At 37.5% G+C, this 23,867-nt stretch overlaps 1 protein-coding gene across 1 annotated transcript in view; it reads right to left on the bottom strand.

The window, feature by feature from the left end:
* Positions 1-7,615: 7,615 nt before the first annotated feature.
* The window catches only part of LOC117330232, a 57,344-nt gene continuing 41,092 nt past the window's right edge, over positions 7,616-23,867 (bottom strand). Inside the window, exons 3-5 of the mRNA XM_033888453.1 lie at positions 13,557-13,726; positions 10,557-10,616; positions 7,616-8,531 (exon numbers count right to left, since the gene is read on the bottom strand). Coding sequence (XP_033744344.1) covers positions 8,098-8,531; positions 10,557-10,616; positions 13,557-13,726 — 664 coding nt within the window. The 3' untranslated portion in view covers positions 7,616-8,097. The remainder of the gene's footprint in view (positions 8,532-10,556; positions 10,617-13,556; positions 13,727-23,867) is intronic.

The following is a 23,867-nucleotide window of genomic DNA, read 5'->3' as shown; positions in this document are numbered from 1 at the left end:
ATAAGTGAGAAGATACAGATAGAGTTTCTTCGAGGTGAAATAAATCGTTTCTTTGTTTTGAATTTAAAAGATAAAGGATAAGCTCTGACGGCTCGAGGTGAAAGCTTAAAATGTGTTACTCGCAGTATTGTAGAATGATACAAGCGAATCTAATCTGTTTTCTCTTTCGATAAAAATCACCATTTGTCGTTGTTTTAGCACCTTGAAGGTAGTCAAGCGCTAATCTCGGTGCTGTAACCCTAGCGAGTTCTAAATCGTTGCTTTTTGGAGTTGTTTCCTCATACAGGAAAGTGTTAAATATACGAGTAAAAAATCACCATGGTAAAAAAAAAAAAAAAAAAAAAAAAATCCGCTGCCGGTATTCGATCCCATGACCTCTTGATTGAAGCCACGGAGTGTGTCATTGAGCATGGCATTTTAACCAGATCATTATTACCTCCTAATTTGTAACCATCAGTCGCTCCGAGTTGATGGAGAAGATGAATTCTTCTACGATTTCTAAATATTTAATCTCGATAAACTTTACATGTTGGCACTTGAAGGTCTTTCAATGAAATTTAGAAGAAAAAATAAATAAATAAAAAAAAAAAAAAAAAAAAACCCCCAAAAAAACAAAACAACAAGGAAGTATGTTGGAAAGATCATGTTCATCTTGAGACAGCTACTTTAAGAGGGCAATGTCTTGAAGTTGTCAAGCTGAAAAATAAGTTCTGGAAACCACAATAATGACTTGTAAGATCATTTTGAAATTTGTACACTTTAAATAGAGATAATTATATTAAAGCGGTTTTATTGTACATTTTTTTCCAAGTAAAACATAACTTACATACTGAAAAAAGTATAGTATATTTCATAAAAACACCGATAAACATAACTGACACACTAACAATAAGCATAGTCTATTTCATAAAAACTCCGATAAACATAACTTACACATTAAAAAAAAGTATAGAAAGTATAAAAACACCGATAAACATAACTTACACACTAAAAAAAGTATAGTAAGTATAAAAACACCGATAAACATAACTTACACACTAAAAAAAGTATAGTCTATTTCATAAAAACACCGATAAACATAACTTACACACTAAAAAAAGGATAGTATATTTCATAAAAACACCGATAAACATAACTTACACACTAAAAAAAAGTATAATCTATTTCGTTAAAACACTGATGAAGCAAACTTGATTGTATGTACGTATATATCCACTCCCGTAATTATTTAACCGGGCTGTCATTTGGTCAGCGACCTCTACAAAGTACTTTTAAAAATGTTACGTTATGCAATCATGTTCCATGTTGTTTACCAAGTAAGCTTGATTTACGATGACACCGAAGTCGTAAACGCTCTCGTGACGTCATTCATGTACCCACAAAATTCAATGTATAGCATAAAATAAGGAAATCTAGTCACACGCTAGCACCGTTATATGTTTCATGGCATTATAAAACTCAAGCTGAATATTTTAGATCGTTTATTTATTGAAATGCATGCATTCGAGATTTATTTACAACGTATTAATTTTATAATTTAATGATGCATGCTTATGATATTTATGGAGCCGTTAATCAATTTTATCAGTTATCTGCAAACTATGATACCGGAGCTTGGAATTGATTCGCCAGACGGAATATTCACACAAATTACGAAATATAGACAGATATGACATACATAGCTACAAAATATACGCTATTATATGCACCGTTTGCAACTTTAGACCAACCGGCAGATCCACCTGAACCGGAACAGGAAGTCAGTTATCTAATTGGCCAAAGAGACGGAAGTCATATTATGAAAAATATGATTATGACGACATTAGACATAGAAAATGTGTCTGGCAGTGCCCGTTTGTACATTGGTTCCGATGGTGTTAAAGTGTTCGGTGGTGCCTAAGATCTGGTGGTGCTACAGCGCCCAAATGGTGCCTTAGTTCTCGTGGTTGCTACAGTGCCCAGTGGTACCTTAGTTTCAGTGGTGCAACAGTGTCCTATGGCGCCTTACTTTTGTGCTTCTACAGTTTCCGGTGGTACCTTAGTTCCAGTGGTGTCACAGTTTCCGGTGATTCATTAGTTCAAGCGTTGCTACATCGCCCACTGGTGATACAATGGCCGCTTGTGCATTATTTTCGTTGCCTTAGGAACAGAGATTTAAGTTCGAATTATTGGCAGATTAGATGGATTATTGTGTTACAGTGAAAAGCACGATGGGCATGTTTTGTTTGTTTGTTTTTTGTTTGTTTTTGTTTAACGTCCTATTAACAGCCAGGGTCATTTAAGGACGTGCCTGGTTTTGGAGGTGGAGGAAAGCCGGAGAACCCGGAGAAAAAACACCAGCCTACGGTCAGTACCTGGCAACTGCCCCACGTAGGTTTCGAACTCGCAACCCAGAGGTGGAGGGCTAGTGATACAGTGTCGGGACACCTTAACCACTCGGCCACCGCGGCCCCGCATGATGGGCAATTGTCTTTCGTCTTAACTTCCAAAACTCCTCGGATGTAATTCACACAATTTTGGTGCAACGAGGAATCTGCTATTATTTTACTAGGGAAATATTTTTCAAAGCAACATTATTCTTTCTGAAGTCTGTGGTAATGCTGACAGCTCATCGTTCCTGTCATATGCAAATCTTAATATTTTATATATTTTTTTTTAAATTAACAATTTCTGGTTTGTAACAACAACTGTCTTTGTTCCTTCTCGTCGTTTTGGAGTAAATGGCGTTGAGGCGAATACAAATCTTGAATTCTCTACTTAAGTATATATACTCATCACATCGAGGAATAGTGTGAATCACATTTGGGAAGTTAGATCAAACACTCACGTTTTAAGTACATGTAGGATAGAAAAGTTCACAAACATATAAATCTCATAGAACTTTATTACATTTCATAAAAACGATCATCATGACGTCATCAATATCAGCAACGTTCCTCTTTAACACGTGCGAACCACAGGGACTTGAAATGAGTTCCCAACCCACGGTCCATATAATTATATATATGTGTATTGTAGTATAATCCTTGCATTGTAAAATACTTGTACATTTTGTTTTATTCCGCGGAGTTACCGCCCTTGGTAAAATGATAAATGGACCATGCTTTAGAAATTTGTGTCAAGTCCCTGTGTATGTACGTCATGTAAGTTAGTGTCACATAGTTAGAAATCGACTGTTATATAAACGTTATAGGATGTACATTTCACATATTTTTGGAGTAATGTTGAGTCAATTATAGCTGCAATGAAACAAAAAATATCTACGGTTGTTAAAGTGTACTGAAACCTGCAAACTAAATTTCTGAACACACGTGTTAGTAATATTTCTACAAGAAAACAATCCATCGTAAATCATAAATCCTGAAAAAACCCACTGGAATTTAATATCCCAGCCAATCGGTATCCTTCTGAAACACGCAGATACATTTTACAATGTGTTTTAAATGCAAACACGAAAATAAGACTGCAAATTGAAATAAATCAAATGCCCTCCCATTCAAATAAAATAATCTTTTATAAAATGCAAATTACCTCAAATTCAATTAAAGTGCCTTTTTATCCAATGGAAGTGTCCTTCTATTCAATTAAATTGCCCTTTCATTCCATTAAAGCGTCCTGCTATTCAATTAAAGTGCCCCTATTCAATTAAATGTCATCATATTCATTAAAGTGCCCTCCTATTCCATTAAAGTGGCCTGTTACTAAATATAATGAGCAATTATTCGGCTTAATTGACCTGTTTGTTAATTTAAGAGAGTCTGAAATTGAGATGTTGGTCCATTAAAGTGACATTATATTCAATTAAAGTGTCCTGTAAGTTAATATAAGTGACCCGATGAAAAATTAGTGACCTGCTAGGCAATAAAAGTGACATTATATTAATTAAAATGACTAGTTCGTTAATTAAATTGACCTTCTAGTCAATTAAAGTAACATTCCATACAATCAAAGTGACGTGTTAGTCAATTAAAGGGACATTTCAAACAATCAAAATAACATTGTAGTCAATTAAAGAGACCTGCTAGTCAATTAAAGGGATATTTCAAACAATTAAAATAACATTCTATTCAATGAAAGTGACCTGCTAGTGAATTAAAGTGACATTCTATCAAATTAAAGAGACCCGATAAATTTAACTGACTTGATAAATATACCAGAATATGATAATTGGTGATACTACGACATGATGAATACGAAGTAAATCTTTTGGGAAATATGAAAAATAAATTCTCATAAATACTCACTTGCCCGATTTGTCCAAACATAAAGAAAATCTTTATTAATGAACTTTTCGGACAAGTAATTGTAGCATCATCTCGGCTAAGGAATTAGAGAAGAAAGGACAGACAACCCAGCAGTTTAAATTCTATTTAAGACACTTCTCTGCCACAAATTAATATTTAAATGTTGCGTCAACAAAGGTCGCCATACGGGAAATATAACTATCAGGTCGTTTAGGAGTTGAACATGAAGAAGAAACACTATTTCTAGTGTCCTGAGTAATTGGAACGCCATGGAGATATAAAAATATACATACAATGATCGGTTAATGGATCTTAATTAAATTATTTTATGTGATTTGTAGTTTTAAAGATTTCGCCTTAAATGGCCGTGTATTGATCATTTAATCAATAAGGCAGACAAACAAAGATGAATCTCCATTTTCAACATCCAAGGGAAGTAACTCTGGTGTTAATTAATATCAATAACGTGAAATCTATCAAAACAATAAACAGACAATATTGTTTACAGAATAAGTTTTAAGGAACTACATGCGATTGCGGACTTATTAGCTTGGAGTAGTGATGAGGTCAAAACGTGGTAAACCATCAAGACATATTGATCCACGTAAAAAAAAATACCATGTATTTCCTGCACACAATTTACATTTTTATGGATTTTTGGTAGACATATTTCATTCTGATGGTTATATCATTGAATCTTATTCATTTTTCTTCTTTCTCATTGTCCTTTTTGTCAGAAAGAATATCATCGCTTATCATAAAACATTTATGACTCATACGCACAGTGGATAAAAGAAAATAAAGCGTAAAGTCGCAAGGTAGTCAAAATCACAAAAATGAATTTTCAGCCGATGGTCCATGTATGTGTGTTTTACATATGACCGTGGTCTGGACATTCATGCCCAGTCTCTGTGGTCAAAATATACAAAAAAGTAATGTTAAAAACACAATGCAGTATAACACTAGCGTAGCCAATATGGCGAAAATATTGGACCCTTTTATGAAAGATGGCGTCAGATCCCAGCTTGAACTCGAAAAGGGACTCTCAAACATGTTTTCATTTTATCATTCTACTAAATATTAATTTGAAACAGATATAATACTGTAATTAAAAACCTATATTAACCATAAATATATGACAATTTTGAAGAATATTGTCATACAGGCGACAAAAGTCTTTTTTTATGAATATTGTAATTAACTGAACTTTGACTTTCTACATATAAACATTTCTCATAGTTTTCGTCCAGGTCCCAGTTTCATCAACTTTCCTTAAATAAAGTGAAATTGTACCCATACTGATTTCTCACATATATACTGATAAATAGCAAATAATCAGGTTGAGAGTTTATCTTTGACCTGCTGGCTCTTCAAAACTGTCCGAATATGTTGCGATGCACAGGCTACGTTACGGAGCAGATGATACAGTATTCAGTCACGTGACGTACATGTATTTCAAGTAGTCACGTGATTTTTGTAATACACCATCAAATTCAATAAGATACGCTCATGACATGAAAAACAGACTTCAGAAATAACATGTATTTATAATTATGTAGATCATAAGCAAAATATATTTTGTTTCATAAAAAAAGATACACACTTCGTTGATATTGGCGAGGTATGGATAGAAAAATACACCAATATCACTGGTCATTACCAATCGCGACATCTCGGCCAATTCCGCCATGTCTCGGAATCAAACGGGTTGACTCCGAAGTTAGACGGACTGAGCCGAAAGGCATCTTTCCGCGCCTTAACGGAATTGACCGAGATGTTACGATTGCCATAAATACAGAAATATTCTGACAAATGTACCTGTACATTGTACATTGTATATCAAGACTGAATTACCTGTTTTAGTACCATTTTTCTCCTATAGGGGGCATTCATTAATACTTATTTTTGAAGAGAAGCCAAGTGGAAAGACGAAAAACTATGACAGGTAATCCAGTCTAAATCATGTATAAGACAAATACACATATATCACGGAAAGGTAGCTACACAAAAACGACCACGTCATGGAAAGTTGCGCAGACAAATGTACATACGTCACGGAGAGTTGTGTACACAAATAGAAATGACAATATCATAGGAAATGAGTACTAAGGAAGGCAATAAGGAGCAAACACACGCATTCCTGGCCAAGAAGCCATTATGTCCAAGCCCCATAGGCAATTCAACAGCAGTACAACCTGTTGGCGACCTACATTTTGTAAATTTTATCTTTTATCTTTTACATGAAAAAGAGGATTGAGATATTTCTGAATGGTTCCGTGGCGGTCGTTACACAATGTCAATGCATTTACAAAAGCTATTTGGATTCTCAGAAGTTACTGCATATTGGTCTTGATGAAAAAAAGTCTACAGATGTCAACTATTGCTCTCACAATACTGTTGTTCTAGATATTCGAGAGACGTGTTTTTAATCACAGAATGCTCTACAAAATATAGTGAACGATGAATAAATACGGCCTATTCTTTGTATCATGATGGCGATAAAGGGATCGACTTGTGTCATCATGGAATGCTCGACGAATTTTTTACAGGACGATTTCTGAGCACGGGCATTTCAATGTCATCCTTATAGATATAAATTACACATTTCTTGACGTCACAAGATCATTTCGTCACATATTTCACAAAATGTACACAAACTTTTCTTTTTGTTATGTTTTCCACCACTTCAATTGAAAACACAATGGTTCGAATTGATGCTATCTGGGCACCGATAGGCCTTTCACAGCCATTGTTTGCGAGGCGTGCTGGATCGGTCATTGACGAGTAACAAAAGTTGAGCGACCCCAACACCCATATTAAAATTACTTTTTCGAGAAGAAGTGTATGTTCCAGTCTCATCAAACACCATTTGATCGAAAACAATCACCGAGCGGGTTATTTTTATAGAAATGTCGAATCGACTGGGGCATGATTTAGAATTAAAAATAGACTTGACCAAGAGGAAGTTCATCAATTATGGTTTTGATAGATATAGATATATGATATAGACAATGATAATACGTTCCAAACAAAGAATATTGAAACTGAACTGCTAGATGTCTGTGAACTCCAGCCTCTCATATTTTAAAAGATACTCACAAATTGACAGGTACCACGATCTATTTATAAAATGATAACGACCTATTTATAGAATGATAACGATCTATTTATAGAATGGGATTTTTATGAGTGTTCAAAAATAATGATGTTGACACATTTTCGATATAAAATTTTGTCGAAACAGGAAACATGAATATATATTACTTCCGTCTTAACCTCAAAATCTCACTTACAGGTTTAACGATAATTAAAAAAAAAAATAAAAAAATAACAAAAAAATAAAAAAAATAAAAAATAAACGAAAACAGGAAATGACATATAGGCGCGTGACAAAAACTCATGATTCCAATTATACGTAAACTCTCAGCGCTGTCGCCCATGTTAGCACCTTACACACAGCTCTCACTGACAAATTAATAAGGTCTCAAACATCTTAAACGGAATGTTAACATCATCATCAACCATAACTCGGTCCCATCCTAGGCCATTTCGAAACATTGCCTTCTTTGGAACTCCTTGGACTCCACCTATGTATCCTGGTTTATCCCGGTACCTCTCAAAACTGATCACAGTTACTTGTACGAGTGACGTGCGCTAGTCCAAAACAAAACCAGGTCCTTTGGATCAGTTAAGGGGTTATGCTAGTATTCGCAAATCCCTGTTTAATCGTTAAGAGCGGGTGTCTTCACGGCCTGTCTAGTCGTGGATTGCCTTCAGATTTTCTAACGCCCCGGCGACGGAAAATCGAGGACAACAACAGTTTCTCCGACATCCGGAAGACGATCATTAATAGCTACCCTTTCTCAAGGTCCTTGACTGTTCTCATACAAGAAAAACAGCAGCAAAGAAACATAGCCAGCATCACGACGATGCCGATGACGATGTGACATACGATGAGCTGCCAAAAAGTGAAAGTAAAGACGGATCTGTCGCACCAGTTTTTAGGTTCGTGCAGCGGAGGATGAAATTTCGGCAGCCATGTCTCAAAAATCCAGTAATTACCGAACACGAACCATATACTGAGGAATATTGTCAAGCCTATGTTCGCCATTTTGCTCATTGTCATCAGTTCGTTTTCATCGTGTAAATCCTCTTCGTCATCGTCCTTGAGTCTGCGAATTTGGTGACAGAGCGTCATCAAAACCTTGATGGTACCGAAGCAGCCTCCGACCAGGAGATATATTGGGATTTTAGGCTCTTTTGGACACTCGTCAAGATACTTCACTCCTACAAAAACATAGAATACAAATATTTACACATGGAAGTGTACAACAGAAGCTCCATGGCTACCGTAAAAGTTGCATGGTTCAAATAGTCACGATTTTACTACGTTTGAGGACGTTTTCGTTTTTGACAGGAAATAAAGAAACGGACTATAATCAATTTCATTTTTTTTTCCCAGGAAATTATGAAACGGACTATTTTTTTCAAGGAAATGAACTATACTATTTTTACGAGTTTTGATTTCACGGATTTGTTTATCGCATTTTCCGATCCGTTAAACAAAAATCAAAGCTCATTGAAAATAACAACTTTTCTTGTAAGTCATTATGAACCACTGTGATACGTTTTTTTAAACATTTTGTACATTCTTAATTAATCATTATAATTAATCAATTATTAGGATACCATGCACTACCAGTTTCACCATCTTCAAATCATAAGTAAATGCACGTGTTGTTCAACTGTTTATCAGGACAGTGGTTGGTTCTCTGTTTAAATGCCTGCAGCCAATTAAAGAGCTAGACCTGGGTTTCCTTTTGCCATGACATATAATAAATGCATTTCAATGGTAAATGTGATTTCCAGACTCAATCCTTGGATTTTTGAGGTGTTATACTGTCCAACAATTGAATGCACTGACATTACATGTATTATTAAAAGCCGCTGATAAACTTCATTTATTCATAGTCTTGCTTTATCAAATATTTTAATATTAAAGGATTTTTCAAATATACTTGACAATTTGCCAGGATTTGATTTTTGGAAACTCCATTTCCGCAGATATATTTTTTCATATGAATGCTGCTTATGGCGAAAAACTACACGATAATTGATTATACATTTGAAATCCCCATAAAAAGCTTACAAATTGTGCAAGTTGCCAAACAAATGTTTCTGAAGGGTACAATCATGCATTTGCAATGTCCATCTACTTTGATAGGCAAACTCAGACCCTAACGAGATGTCCGGAGGGAAAGCGGAGCCATGGACGGGGGAAAGACGGATACATAAATAACTGTATTTATTTAATACTTAATTCGTATATTATCGTGTATCCTAATAGGACTTTTAGTTTAATTATCGGTTTGGTCCTGAAATAGACATTTTCGGCCCCTGGCCATACAGTTAAATGCGTCAGAGAGGAATGTCGTCTACAACGCCGCGCTACCGATAGGCACGTTCATATTGTGTCTCCATGAATATTAGTCTAGTTGTACAAAACACACAAGATATTAACACCATTTTGATGCAAATTGAGAAATAGATCCAATAGAACCAAAATAAATTAATCTGCATCTCACACGTGTTTCGTCCTTGGACTCGGCAGTGATGTTAAGGACCGAAAGAATTTATACCAATAATTCGACAAGAGAAACCAAAATTGGTCGAAATAAATACAAATCTGGATCGGTGTGTAAACACTTTATGACGTATTCGAACACTGCTATATCCATAATATAGCATCAATTTTTCGATGTCATCTATCTCACCCATTCGTCACATTATGCATCCGAAGCTAATCATTTCGGTACAGTATATATATAGCTACCTATATGCGTCGTTGGACGAAATGACTAGAAACAGTTTGACAGATCATGCAAGCTATGCACCCTAGTCATGCTATTTCGCACATACGAAATTCACTTCCAAGATTCTGTAAGTAGTAATTTGATTAGTTAATCCAAAATGTCATCCTAACGTGACCCCTTATGCGATGTCGTTAGATGTTCATGTAACGTACTGAGAATGAAAGCTTTTAATAAGATTGAATTTTACTGAGCGCTATATTTTGGTATTACGACAAATATGACTAGCATCACCCGAGGAGTTCCGATCATTGAAAACACATATGTAGCGAACAAATCGGTGCCGATAGAGGATCGAACATTCCTAAAGACTCTCATCAGTACGCATGACTGATGATATGCATTATCACGTGATCACGTTCTTTAATAAGTAGGATCTTAAGTCTGCATTTATCGATCACGTGGCTTGATAAATAATGATTTGGTTAATCACGTGACTTACCAATGATCATCATGGTTAGTGGTAAGGCGACGAACAGACCGAGCAGCACCGTGACAGGCCCTGAAACAGAACAACATGTAATCATGTAGTGGATAGATGGACGGCTAGAGCAAAGTGATAAAAAGAGAAGGCTTAGTAGTGAAGAGGTCGGCCAAGGCGGAGTAATATAAAGAGAAGGCGTAGTGGTGAAGGGGACGGCCACGGCGGAGTGATATAAAGAGATGGCGTAGTGGTGAAGGGACAGTAAAGGCGGAGTGATATAAAGAGAAGGCTTAGTGGTGAAGGGACAGTAAAGGCGGAGTGATATAAAGAGATGGCGTAGTGGTGAAGGGACAGTAAAGGCGAGTGATATAAAGAGAAGGCGTAGTAGTGGAGGGGTCAGCCAGGGCGGGGTGATATAAAGAGAGGGCGTAGTGGTGAAGGGGTCGGCCAAGGCGGGGTGATATAAAGAGGTGGCGTAGTGGTGAAGGGGTCGGCCAAGGCTGAGTGATATAAAGAGAAGGCGTGGTCATGAAGGGGACGGCCAAGGCGGGGTGATATAAAGAAAAGGCTTAGTGGGGAAGTGGACGGCCAAGGCGGGGTGATATAAAGAAAAGGCTTATTGGGGAAGTGGACGGCCAAGGCGAGGTGATATAAAGAGAGGGCGTAGTGGTGAAGGGGACGTCCAAGGATGGATGACGTCATTTCAGGTTACAGATGAGAGGTCTATCATCGGCATTCATATAAATAGAAGAGGACGGTATGATACAGTAAATGTTTCTACTCTCTACTTTGCTTCACTCCGAATATAGTATTCAAAAGCGCAGTCTAGAGGAGAGAAGTGGTTCTCGAGCAGGTAACAAGTATAATAGTCTGATAAAAGAGAAGGAGAATCTTCGTGGTCAATTTTGAGAAGGGAGTGGTTACCGTGTGCAGCAGAGAAAGGGAGCTGAAGGGTCAGTAGTAGAGAGGTGATAGGGGTAGGTAGAGAAAGGTGTAAAGGAGGGAAGGCTACTTGAAGCAAAAAAGTAGAGAGTTGATCAGAACTGACAGGGGAGGTAATTTAAACGAAGAGAGGGTTGCTACTGGCCACAGTGAAGAGGTGTACAAAGCTAAAGAGAAATGAAGGTGTCGTTGAGATGTGTTCAGCTAATGAAAAAATATAGCTCCCTGCATCTTTCGAATTGTATGCAAATATAATTCTTCAAGTAAGTTTAGAACGATTTTTACACCGATATTACGTTAAATGCATGCCTGTCATTATCTTTTCCCGATCAAGTCATTTGTAAACTTAGGGAAGTGCTATTGCTTATAAAACTAACACACCGTTCAGGTGAATGTAATTAACCGACATGTTCAAATACATGTATCTCGGTGCAGGTTTGAGAAACCGTGATGATATCTGAGGCAATATAAATTCAGATCGTAATTTTTCCGCAACCTCAGGCTAGTGTCTTCATACAAAGGAAGTCGCTTTGAGAATGATGTCTCTTTTAGCACCGTCGCCGATTCAGCCTCCATGACAATGCCTAATCGACCAAACGAACGATTAAGTCACGTTTCGTTTCCTTACTAAAGCACTGTCACCTTTGTCCTGACAATTCCATTTTGCCCGAATCCCTCCGCAAATAAAAAAAATATCTAAAAAATTCAAATTCTGGTGCTGGCGTTGCTTTCCGACATGTTGTGTGCTTAGAATATTTAAGATAAAAACTCTAAATAAAATTGTACTTTTCTGCTGTCAGGAAACGATGCAATTATTTCTCGGCTATGAAATCGTTCGATCTAGCAGACTATTAACGATCAGAAAAACTCTTATGTAGGTGCCAGGAAGTATTAATCCAATCAAAGCGCTTTGAAGAACGAGTTTCCGGTTCCTGTCTCGGGGAGACACTAATAGCCGGAGACTGGCTAGCCGGAGGAGGTAGCCTCACACATACAAAAGAAAAGTTCTTAACAAAGATAATTATGCAGAGATACTTCTGCTATTGCCACTGGCAGGCTATGAGCTATTTAATTGATATAGAGACAGTTTCTGTCCGTCATTATTGTGCCGAATATACAAATCCTTCAACATTGTTCTCGTCGCTGATTGACCTTTGTCTAATATGGAACTGAGTAGCACTTATGTGAAAACATCTGTATAAAATAAAACTTTATTAAAATCTTTCTGAAATGTAATTTTTTAAACATGTTTTTCATCTGTAAAGAATGTAACTGCATTTGCTTATATTTACGTCTTTTTAAAATGTAACTACAATACATATATATATAAAAATATATTTAAATCTGTAAAAAATGAAGCTATATACATATACAATATGATATATTGATAGATATGCAATACTGACAGCCAAAGTTATTCAAGAAAGCGTATACCTGTCGACGGAACGGTCAAGGAGATGTGGTCATTTATCCCAGATTTTATTCACAAATACAATAGAGAACAAAAGCGTGGTTCTAACTCAAATCGATCAAACGGGGACAATTACCACCATAATATAAATTTGCCAGGAGGCCATAGAAAAAGCATTAGGATAATAGGACCATGCGTTTCGGAACGGAAACCGTCCTCCGATTCTTTGTCAAAATCGGGTTCATTCAAACCCCAACAATAACTATCGCGGTGACAACGGAACCACTGGACATATTGACTAGAACAGAGAATGTCTGAACTTCATTTATATCGCACAAGGAATTATGATTTTCCCAATCAGATTGTGATTTCGATAAAACATTCACATGGTCTTCAATAACCTTAATATTTCGAAATCTTGGCTTTTTACTGACAATGAATATGATATGACAACCATTCACTAGATTTAGGTACATTTTACAAATCATACCAAAACATCTTTTGTTGATAGAAAATCTTAATTATCAAATGTTTGATGCAAAAGCTGAAGTATCAGTTATATTAGGTGAAGGGCGATACGTTGACAGTCAGCATCGCGCCAAAATATCATTTTCTGGTGATGTCAGTTAAAAATATTTGAAATACGATTCTAACACGTGACTTACAACTTCCGCTGATGATAACGAAGGCACGATAGATGAAGTCACATGCTCCTACGGATTCGTGGGAAGCCTCATATATACTGCTGACGAAAGAGAAAGAATGATCAGGTTCAACTGTATCCTTCCAAAGCACCACACTCCCATAATATTGCTTGTCTCCGCTTGGGGCAAGACTCGGCTGTAAACGAGAGAAATAGAATATTACATTCGTGATGATGATATTGGTCTATATAAGACGCACGTTCATGTGTTGCATATTAAGTTTTTATTACATTTTTACAGTTAAATATCGAAAATTATTCATTCTATAAAGTGCCATTTTTCACTTTTTTTCTGGTGAAAAATATTTCATTTTCTGATTTGTCCAATCAAAACACTTCTTACAAACGACAATGCCGAAAGTTAAAACCTAACGCGGTATATTTTGCTATAGAAATGTAATAAACAGAATTATAAACAGCATCTTCAGTAATACCAAATATATTTCACTCTTGTGGCTAATATTTATTTACTTTTCACCAGTGCCGGCTATCATTTCTTGTGTCAGAGGCTATCGCACCGCAGCAGTCACACTTTACAAGGCCTAGCACCAAAACAGTCCTATATGGAGTCCTATTTTTACCAAGTTAAGGACCAAACCAGTCCTACATTAGTTCTATCTTAAAAGGGCCCAGCACCAAAACGGTCATACAGGAAGTCCTATCTTTACTGGGCCTAACAACAAAACAGTCCTACAGGAAGTCCTATCTTTACTGGGCCTAACAACAAAACAGCCCAACAGGAAGTCCTATCTTTACTGGGCCTAGCACCAAAACAGCCCAACAGGAAGTCCTATATCTTTGCTGGGCCTAACAACAAAACAGCCCAACAGGAAGTCCTATGTCTTTACTGGGCCTAACAACAAAACAGTCCTACAGGAAGTCCTATATCTTTACTGGGCCTAACAACAAAACAGTCCTATCTTTACAGGGCCCAGCACCAAAACAGTCCTATCTTTACAAGATCCAGCATCAAAACAGTCCTACAGGAAGTCCTATCTTTACAGGACACAGCATCAAAACAGTCCTACAGGAAGTCCTATCTTTACAGGACACAGCATCAAAACAGTCCTACAGGAAGTCCTCCTACAGGAAGTCCTATCTTTACAGGACACAGCATCAAAACAGTCCTACAGGAAGGCCTATCTTTACCGGACATCAGGCCGGAGAACAGTCTTACATGAAGTCGTATCTTTACTTGGTCTAGCATCAAAACGGTCCTACATGAAGTCCTCTTTATACCGGGTTTAGGACCAAAACAGTTCTTCTTTGAGTTGCACCAAAACAGTCCTAACTTTATAGGTGCATAGTCTTGTTGACATGACAAGAATTGCAAAAGGTTAAAATAAATCTGAAAATCATTATGATGTCAGGCAAACAAACCACAGTAAATACATGTACCACCTCCGCCCCCCCCCCCCCCCCCCTCTCTCTCTTCTTTTATTGCACACGGTATCTACGGTTTCAACTAACTATTGAAATATACTGTACATCTACAATACAAATATTTCTAGCAAAAATTTGATTTTTTTTTGTTTCATTGCAGCATTTTTTTTAATCAAACAGTAAAAGTTTCCTAGTATTGTTAGTATGTCTTGATTTCAAGTTATAAAAATAATTAAATGTTTAAATCTGATTAACAGGCCTTAAAGATCTTCAGCTAATGGCTATCTGCTGTAATATAAGCGTAATGTAACTAGATTCTACGCCACGTCGCACCATTTGGAATCCTCCATTACGTAATTAAGGCACCATATTCCCATCTTACAGGAGGGTTGTCGCCATAAATACTACAGGCAGGCAGAAGATAAAGGTCATTCAATTGGACTAGAAATCCGTGCAGATGATCTACGTAATTCAACCGTGCTGAGAAATGGATCGAAATACCGGCGTCATATACTCCCGTAATACCAGCGCTCATCAAAATTGAAATTGTCTTCTCAGTTCCAAGTTTAAAAAAAATCCTATTAATTCTTGGATGTCAACATGCTGAAGAAATACACTTAGATAACAGTAATGCGAATTAATATTCAATTTAAGCACGTCAAAGACTCCACAATTTAATCAGAACAGCTAAAATTGAGGTTATGCGACTTCCCCGCAGCGCCTAATGATATTACGGCGACCCTAGAGGTACACCGAACGTTCACCTTGACAGACCTGAAGCGAGGGCGGCACGGATATCGGAATAACAACAGAGCATGTCGTGAGGGATCTGGAGTAGGGTTGCTAAGGGCCGATGAGGAGATAAGGGGCTGAGGCTTCGGTTTCATCAACATTGGGAAGACAAAAAGCGATGTGTTACTCTCAGGGTTAGGGGCTAGTTATTGTGGCTCCCTAGACACAAATCCATTATCAAAGTGTAACATTGACACACTGGTCGTGCTCGGCTGCAGAGACACGTGTTTACCCTGGATACGCGTGTGATAACACTACACAACCCTGAATCTAACGAACCATCTCACATCATACATCACTTTGGTGTTGCGATATGCTCTGTGCATTCCTTCACATGCATTCGTTAATTAAATTGCAAGCGCTAGTCTGCTGTGACTAGTGCACTTTCCCTGTAGCTGAAGTGTCTCATCAATATCAGTAGATGAGGAGAACTTCATGCGTAAACAAAAACCAGGACAATCCGCTTTGTTTAAATGTATATGCCTTTTGCGTGCTTTCAAAACATAACCACAATTCAACCCAAATGTTGAAGATACGCAAGGATTTTTGTTTTACATTGTAGAAATGCTCTAACCTATTATTTCAGAAAAGTAAATACATTGTACAGCTTAAATCCATTTTATTGATCGGTATGGAAATCAATTTTATTCTCATTAAGTTATTTTTCTGGTAATTTTTGAAGCAGGGTTATCAGGACTGCTGATATTACATCAAAATGTGGAAATTTTATTTATATCAAGTAAATTCAGCCTCGAGACATTCACATACATCGACATCGAAATATGGACATATATCGACATCGATATATCCGCATCGCCGTTGAATAAGATTGACATAAATTGACATCGAGATATCGATAGTAACGACAGCTATGTCGACATACATCGACATAGAAGTATCAAATACATCAACATCGAGATATCCACCTCGAGATTTTAAATATATCAACATCGATATTTCAAATATAACGACATCGAGATTTCAAATACATCGACATCGAGATATCCACATTGCCGTTGAGATATCGACATAAATTGACATCGAGATACATTGATATACGAGCATCGATATATCGATAGTAATAACAGCTATATCGAGATATGTAGACATCGAAATATCAAATATGTCGACATCGAGATATCGACAGTTACAACATCTTAAATACAACCATGCGTACTGTTCCATAATGGTAATTAACATTGATTGTTAACATATGATCCGTGAAGTTGTTTTGTCAATTAACTTAATTATTGAATTCGCATGTAAAAGATCAGACTTATTCTTTAAAGTATCGACATATTTGTCGTCAAAGGAAGCGGGGTATTTCATTTTGAATTAACTTTCAACGTTAACCTTTGAATATCCCGGCAATCATTTCGATTTTACAGAACTTGTGTGAATACCTTACGTTTAACAAAAAAAGCGAACATTGCACTTTTCAATTTATTGAAATTCAATTGCATAACATTAAAAATCTGCGGTAAAAAGTGATAATGTTTTGTAAATTATTTCAATCGGAACCCTTCGGCATTGTTTGTGTGATTTAGGGCAAGTGGCATTCGAGGAGCTCCGAATGGAATAAAAATATAAAAATCGCCAACGTTTGTCAAAGTTTTTTTCTAGATACATAACATTAGCCATCGTTCATCGAGCGTACGTGCCATCACATGAAATCTAGGATGCCGCCGCAATTTGCAATTCTGTCAACATTTTATTAAATGAATCACCAATTACCTTTTATTACCGACGGATGCATTCTTTTGATTAATTATCCATTGCAAAACTGTGTTTGTCTCTGGTTATCGACTCGGAATGGCAGTACAGAGAAGCAGTGCAGTATACTAACACACACAGCGAAAACCATGCGAACTGGTTTTAGTAATGAGAGGGCATTTTAACACACAGCGACAACAAATCAACCATAATAAGCGTGTTGACGACACGGAATCAAAACCTCCCTGGCATCATGACTGTACAACGCCAGCCGTACAAAACATAGCCAGGATCAGGATTCATAAGGTGCTTAAGCCTAGTGGCGATACATCTATGATATAAAGTCTTGGTTATATAAAACTTACCAGACCGTTCAATAGACTGGTAGCAATCGATACCTTGTACTCAACACGATGGTACAACACTCGCGATAAGTACTTTAGTATAAGGTCAAGGTTGATGGAGGCGATGTAGTCGTGTAGTAATATATAAAATTAAACTAATAGCTCAAACACGCAATCATCTGTAGGGAAAAGGTAAGGTAATGCATTACTGAAACAAAATACCATTTGTGATATTGGTAGTATACTTTCATCTCAGCTTGTCCCTTTGTGGCGAAACGTCCCAGACTAAAGCCAGCCTCCAGCCTTTAGTGACTGGAATGGTTCTTGTCATGATTTGCACACGGCGTTATAAGGTTCTCTCAAAGAACAGCATACATCTCGACTTAATGCCGAGTACCGGGTGTTCAGTCACAAATATAGTCATATTGAAATATTCAATGACAATGCTAATGTTGTCTTTTATATAATTGTGTTTGTTTGTTTGTTTTTGTTTTTGTTTAATGTCCTTAACAGTGTTTAACAGTCAGGGTCATTTAAGGACGTGCCAGGTTTTGGAAGTGGAGGAAAGCCGGAGTACTCGGAGAAAAAACACCGGCCTACGGTCAGTACCTTGCAACTGCCCCACGTAGGTTTCGAACTCGCAACCCAGAGGTTAAAGTGTCGGGACACCTTAACCACTCGGCCACCGCGGCCCCCTTTTATATAAGAGAACTTACTGCACAAGATGTAATTTTCGACGATTCTAATTTTCGCGGTATTACCAAATGTTAAAGGTAAATATGATTCATTTCTGGAGAAAATTAAGGTCTTTTTCCTACACTATTTGAATATATCGTCGAATAAAAAAAAAAAAAAAAAAAAACCACGAAAATATGAAACATTGAAAATGACAATAACAATTATCGCAGATGGATATGTTTTACAGATAAGTATAAAACACTCTAGTATTAATAATTGCGACGGAAGTGTTCTTGGCGCGATTCATTATCATCCAAATCCGTGGCTAATGAATATACACACATTTTTATTTTCGTGTATGAACAGTTTTTTATAGACATTTATGGCATTTTGTAGGAAGAAGATGGGCACTGACACAGCAAAATGATCGTAATTCTGTTTAAGTAACAATCTCTCTTCCTAAACGGGATACGACAGCAGAAGAGCTTTTGTAATTTTGTCTCGTTATAGCTCGGTATTAGTCCGAGAATTACCTCTGTATAGACTGGACACAGTTCGCCCTATGGCCATGTGAGCGTCAGTGATTAGCTCCGTAATGACCAGTTTGGAGTGGCGGTGTAACGTCACAGCTTGTCTCGTGCAGTCGTGGTCATAGGGCGGACACGCAGTTACACTTTGACACTGTCAAATAACATATTACTTTCCCGCCAATATACTCCACTGATTGAATTTGTCCAACCTCATCCTATGAGGTTATGACGTCACTCGGTGATCATCATTGGATGTTTACAATGCCTATATTTAGTTTTGTGTATACCCGAAGGGTCCCGGATATTAAAAAGGCAATGCTGAACTGTGATTACGACCCTGCGACAAGCTCTCGTTGTCAGAGCATTCCATCATTTTCATCAGTTTTCAAATAAATGCTTTCCGTAAATAAAACCCAATGCGCATGCGCTAAGACAGATAATATTTTTTCATACATTTGGTCCCAAGTGAGCATCAATGAAAGTCAAGGTTATTCATTCGAATTAAGTTACTAAATGGTGTATTCAAAGTTATATCTGGACACCATAGTTCAGTAGTAAAAGGCGTTTGAATGTCTGAATATATTAAACTTCTGTGACTTTGACCTTCAATGAAAACTATTAATACACTATTACAGCAGTTTGGGTCGACGAAAACAAAAACGGCTTTTCGTTATCCCATTGTCAATGACATTGACATTATGCTATGTTTGAATTTCATTTCGTTCAAGTCCACTTAATTGTTTTCTTGAAGTTTGCCACAGGATATTAAAGGGCCGTAACTCTGAATAAAAATAAAAAAACAAAATTACGGTCATGTTTATTTTTCCATGATCCCAACTTCCCCATAAAAATCAGAGGAGCATCTCTAGAGGTGGTTTGTAATACTGACAGATTAGTGTCTACATAAACGGATACCATATATCACTGGCTATAAAACCCACACAGACATCATAAAATGGTATCACCCATTTACGAGATATTAAGTTTTAATGTAACGGTGATATTATATTTTCATCTACATCAGTATTTGCCTATATTCTGTGACAACGTGGTCTATATCTGTCTGATTAACGTCAGTCATGGCACGTGACAAAAGGAAATGATCTAGCTTGTTAAAAGAAACTCTAAAGGTGAACGTTCTATATTAATGAGATATAGAATGATCCTATATCCATCGCGAGTCGTTAAATCACGGAAAGTGATGTCATATTGTGATCGTCAAGGGAGAAATGATTTGTCATGTTCACCTTGCAATTTATCAACTCTCTCCTAATGTGAGAAAATAGACACTTGAGACTCGTCTAAACATAACGGTGATTAATCTATTGTTTTCATAGACACACCGTCACAGGTAACTGTTACAAGCGCGGTGATTGGTTAGCTGTTCAATCATCACCATTGCCAATTGTTATAAGCACGACGATTGGTCAATATTATTTCGCTTAGTCATTTAGCGTTTAGTGGGGGAGAAAGCGATAATAAGAAATGTCAAATATAAACTGCCAGCTTGTCTATGTCCAAAGAGCGATTAAGCGCTTCGTCATAACAAGCAGATATTAAACAATCTAGTAGCTACAATGTAGTTCATCAGAACACCTCTTTATAGACGCATATTGGACAATGCGTTTTCTCTTCTTGAGTTGTGAACGTGGGTTGACTTCATTGAAATGTCATATATAGTGTACCTGGGACACTATATTTCAAATATAATCAATATCAGTACCGCATTCAGCGGGATATCCCCGCAAGATCGACATCAGTACCGCATTCAGCGTGATATCGCTATATATCGACATCTTCCTCGTTCAGTGGGATATCGTTATAAAATCGACGATAGAATCGCGTTAAGCGGGATGTCGCTTTAAAATCGGCATCAGTACCGCATTTAGCGGGTTATCCCGCTCAGTTAGACACCAGTATCGCGTTCAGCGGGATATCGCTATAAAATCGACATTAGAATCCGGTTCAGCGGGATATCGCTACAAAATTGACATTAGAATCCCGTCAAGCAAGATATCGCTTTAAAATAGGCATCAGTACCGCATTTAGCGGGTTATCCCGCTCAGTTAGACACTAGTATCGCGTTCAGCGGGATATCGCTATGAAATCGACGTTAGAATCCCGTCAAGCAAGATATCGCTTTAAAATAGGCATCAGTACTGCATTCAGCGGGATATCCCCATCAGATCGACACCAGTATCCTATAAATTATATCAGTTTAAAATCGACAGCATCAACCCTTGACGCCTGGAGGTTTTGTCACCATGTCAGCAGCAAGGGTCATTTCTAGGTGAGCGTTTCACGTAACTGCTGGTGGCTACATCACAGAGGAGCCAAGCTCAAAGAACCGGAGAAAGTAGCGTAGCAAATACTTCAGAAATACCCTTTAACAATTTAAACTCCACAATAATGAAGTTGTTTGTCCCGATAGCGTCATGTTTGTACAAAAATGTAGTAATTTTGATTATAACTATTTACAGCTGTGTTGACCTGAGACAAACCAATCTTCATCTGTCGAGAAGAAAAACAACACCTTAGATAGCAGACCGACAAACAAACCTGATAAATGTCACCACGTTTAGTGATTTTAAAAGGTAGCATTACTGTAACGTTTTATTTAAATAATATTCCCGAGAAAAATGTCACTTGAGTTTTGTCTGCGGTAATCATTGGTATTGGCAGCAGTGAGATATATCGGCATGTCTTATAATCGTAATCCTAGCCGCTCTGAGGTCGATAGTGGTTATTAGTGCTAAAGCTTGTAGGAATTAGGCAGTGAATCGGTCTGCCGAAGATCAGGGCGAGGCTTTATTAGCTTTATTGACAGGACGAGAATGAGACAACCCGGTAAAGTGCGTGCACGTTTTGATCCGGAAAGTAAAATATACATCGACAGTAAGTAGGAATTCACATGTGTAACATTAACTTCAATTACATGTTTAAGGGTGTCATATAAGAAAAATAAGGGCTCCTGGCGCATGCGTAGACTATTTCCGTTGACTGTCAATGGCTAGCTGTTCAAATGCCTATAGTCTTTTGTTTAATGTACTTGTCCAGTGAAAGCTACCACTAAAAAGATAAAACATAAATAAAATTAAATAAACATGCACTGAAACTAATCCAACTATAATGTTTTAAAGAAATTTAGTTAAGGAAATTAATCAATATCTTCAAGTTGGTTAATGGATATCCAGACCAAGTTGGTTAATAGATATCCTCTCCAAGAGGTTTAATGAATATCCTTCCAGTGTGGGTTAATGGATATCCTCCCCAAGTTGGTTAATGGATATCCAGACCAAGTTGGTTAAAAGATATCCTCTCCAAGAGGTTTAATGAATATCCTTCCAGTGTGGGTTAATGGATATCCTCACCAAGTGAGTTAATTGATATCCTCAGCAAGTGGTTTAATGGATATCCTCCCCAAGTGGGTTAATGAATATCCTCCCCAAGTGGGTTAATGGATATCCTCCCCAAGTGGGTTAATGGATATCCTCACCAAGTGGGTTAATGGATATCCTCCCCAAGTGGGTTAATTGATATCCTCACCAAGTGGGTTAATGGATATCCTCCCCAAGTGGGTTAATTGATATCCTCCCCAAGTGTGTTAATGGATATCCTCACCAAGTGGGTTAATGGATATCTTCAACAAGTGGGTTAATGGATATCTTCCCCAAGTGGGTTAATTGATATCCTCCCCAAGTGTGTTAATGGATATCCTCACCAAGTGGGTTAATGGATATCTTTACCAAGTGGTTTAATGGATATCTTGACCAAGTTGGTTAATTGATATCCTCACCAAGTGGGTTAATGGATATCGTTACCAAGTTGGTTAATGGATATCCTCCCCAAGTTGGTAAATGGATATCTTCACCAAGTGGTTTAATGGATATTCTCACCAAGTTGATTAATGGATATCCTCCCCAAGTGGGTTAATAGATATCCTCACCAAGTTGATTAATGGATATCCAGACCAAGTTGGTTAAAAGATATCCTCTCCAAGAGGTTTAATGAATATCCTCCCCAAGTGGGTTAATGGATATCCTCACCAAGTGGTTTAATGGATATCCTCACCAAGTGAGTTAATGGATATCCTCCCCAAGTGAGTTAATGGATATCCTCACCAAGTGAGTTAATGGATATCCTCCCCAAGTGGGTTAATGGATATCCTCACCAAGTAGGTTAATGGATATCCTCCCCAAGTGGGTTAATGGATATCCTCCCCAAGTGGGTTAATGGATATCCTCACCAAGTGGGTTAATGGATATCCTCTCCAAGAGGTTTAATGAATATCCTCACCGAGTGGTTTAATGGATATCCTCCCCAAGTGGGTTAATTGATATCCTCACCAAGTTGGTTAATGGATATCGTTACCAAGTGAGTTAATTGATATCCTCTCCAAGAGGTTTAATGAATATCCTCACCAAGTGGGTTAATGGATATCCTCCCCAGGTGGGTTAATGGATATCCTCAGCAAGTGGGTTAATGGATATCCTCAGCAAGTGGGTTAATGGATATCCTCACCAAGTGGGTTAATGGATATCCTCCCCAAGTGGTTTAATGGATATCCTCAGCAAGTTGGTTAATGGATATCCTCACCAAGTGGGTTAATGGATATCCTCACCAAGTGGTTTAATGGATATCCTCACCAAGTGGGTTTAATGGATATCCTCACCAAGTGGGTTAATGGATATCCTCCTCAAGTGGGTTATAGATATCCTCCCCAAGTGGGTTAATGGATATCCTCACCAAGTGGGTTAATGGATATCCTCACCTAGTGGGTTAATGGATATCCTCAGCCAAGTGGGTTAATGGATATCCTCACCAAGCGGGTTA

Source organism: Pecten maximus, chromosome 6 (genome assembly GCF_902652985.1).
Source record: "Pecten maximus chromosome 6, xPecMax1.1, whole genome shotgun sequence".
Lineage (NCBI taxonomy): Eukaryota > Metazoa > Mollusca > Bivalvia > Pectinida > Pectinidae > Pecten > Pecten maximus.
Note: the sequence above shows the minus strand (reverse complement) of the source record. Positions and strands in the feature narration are given on the sequence as shown.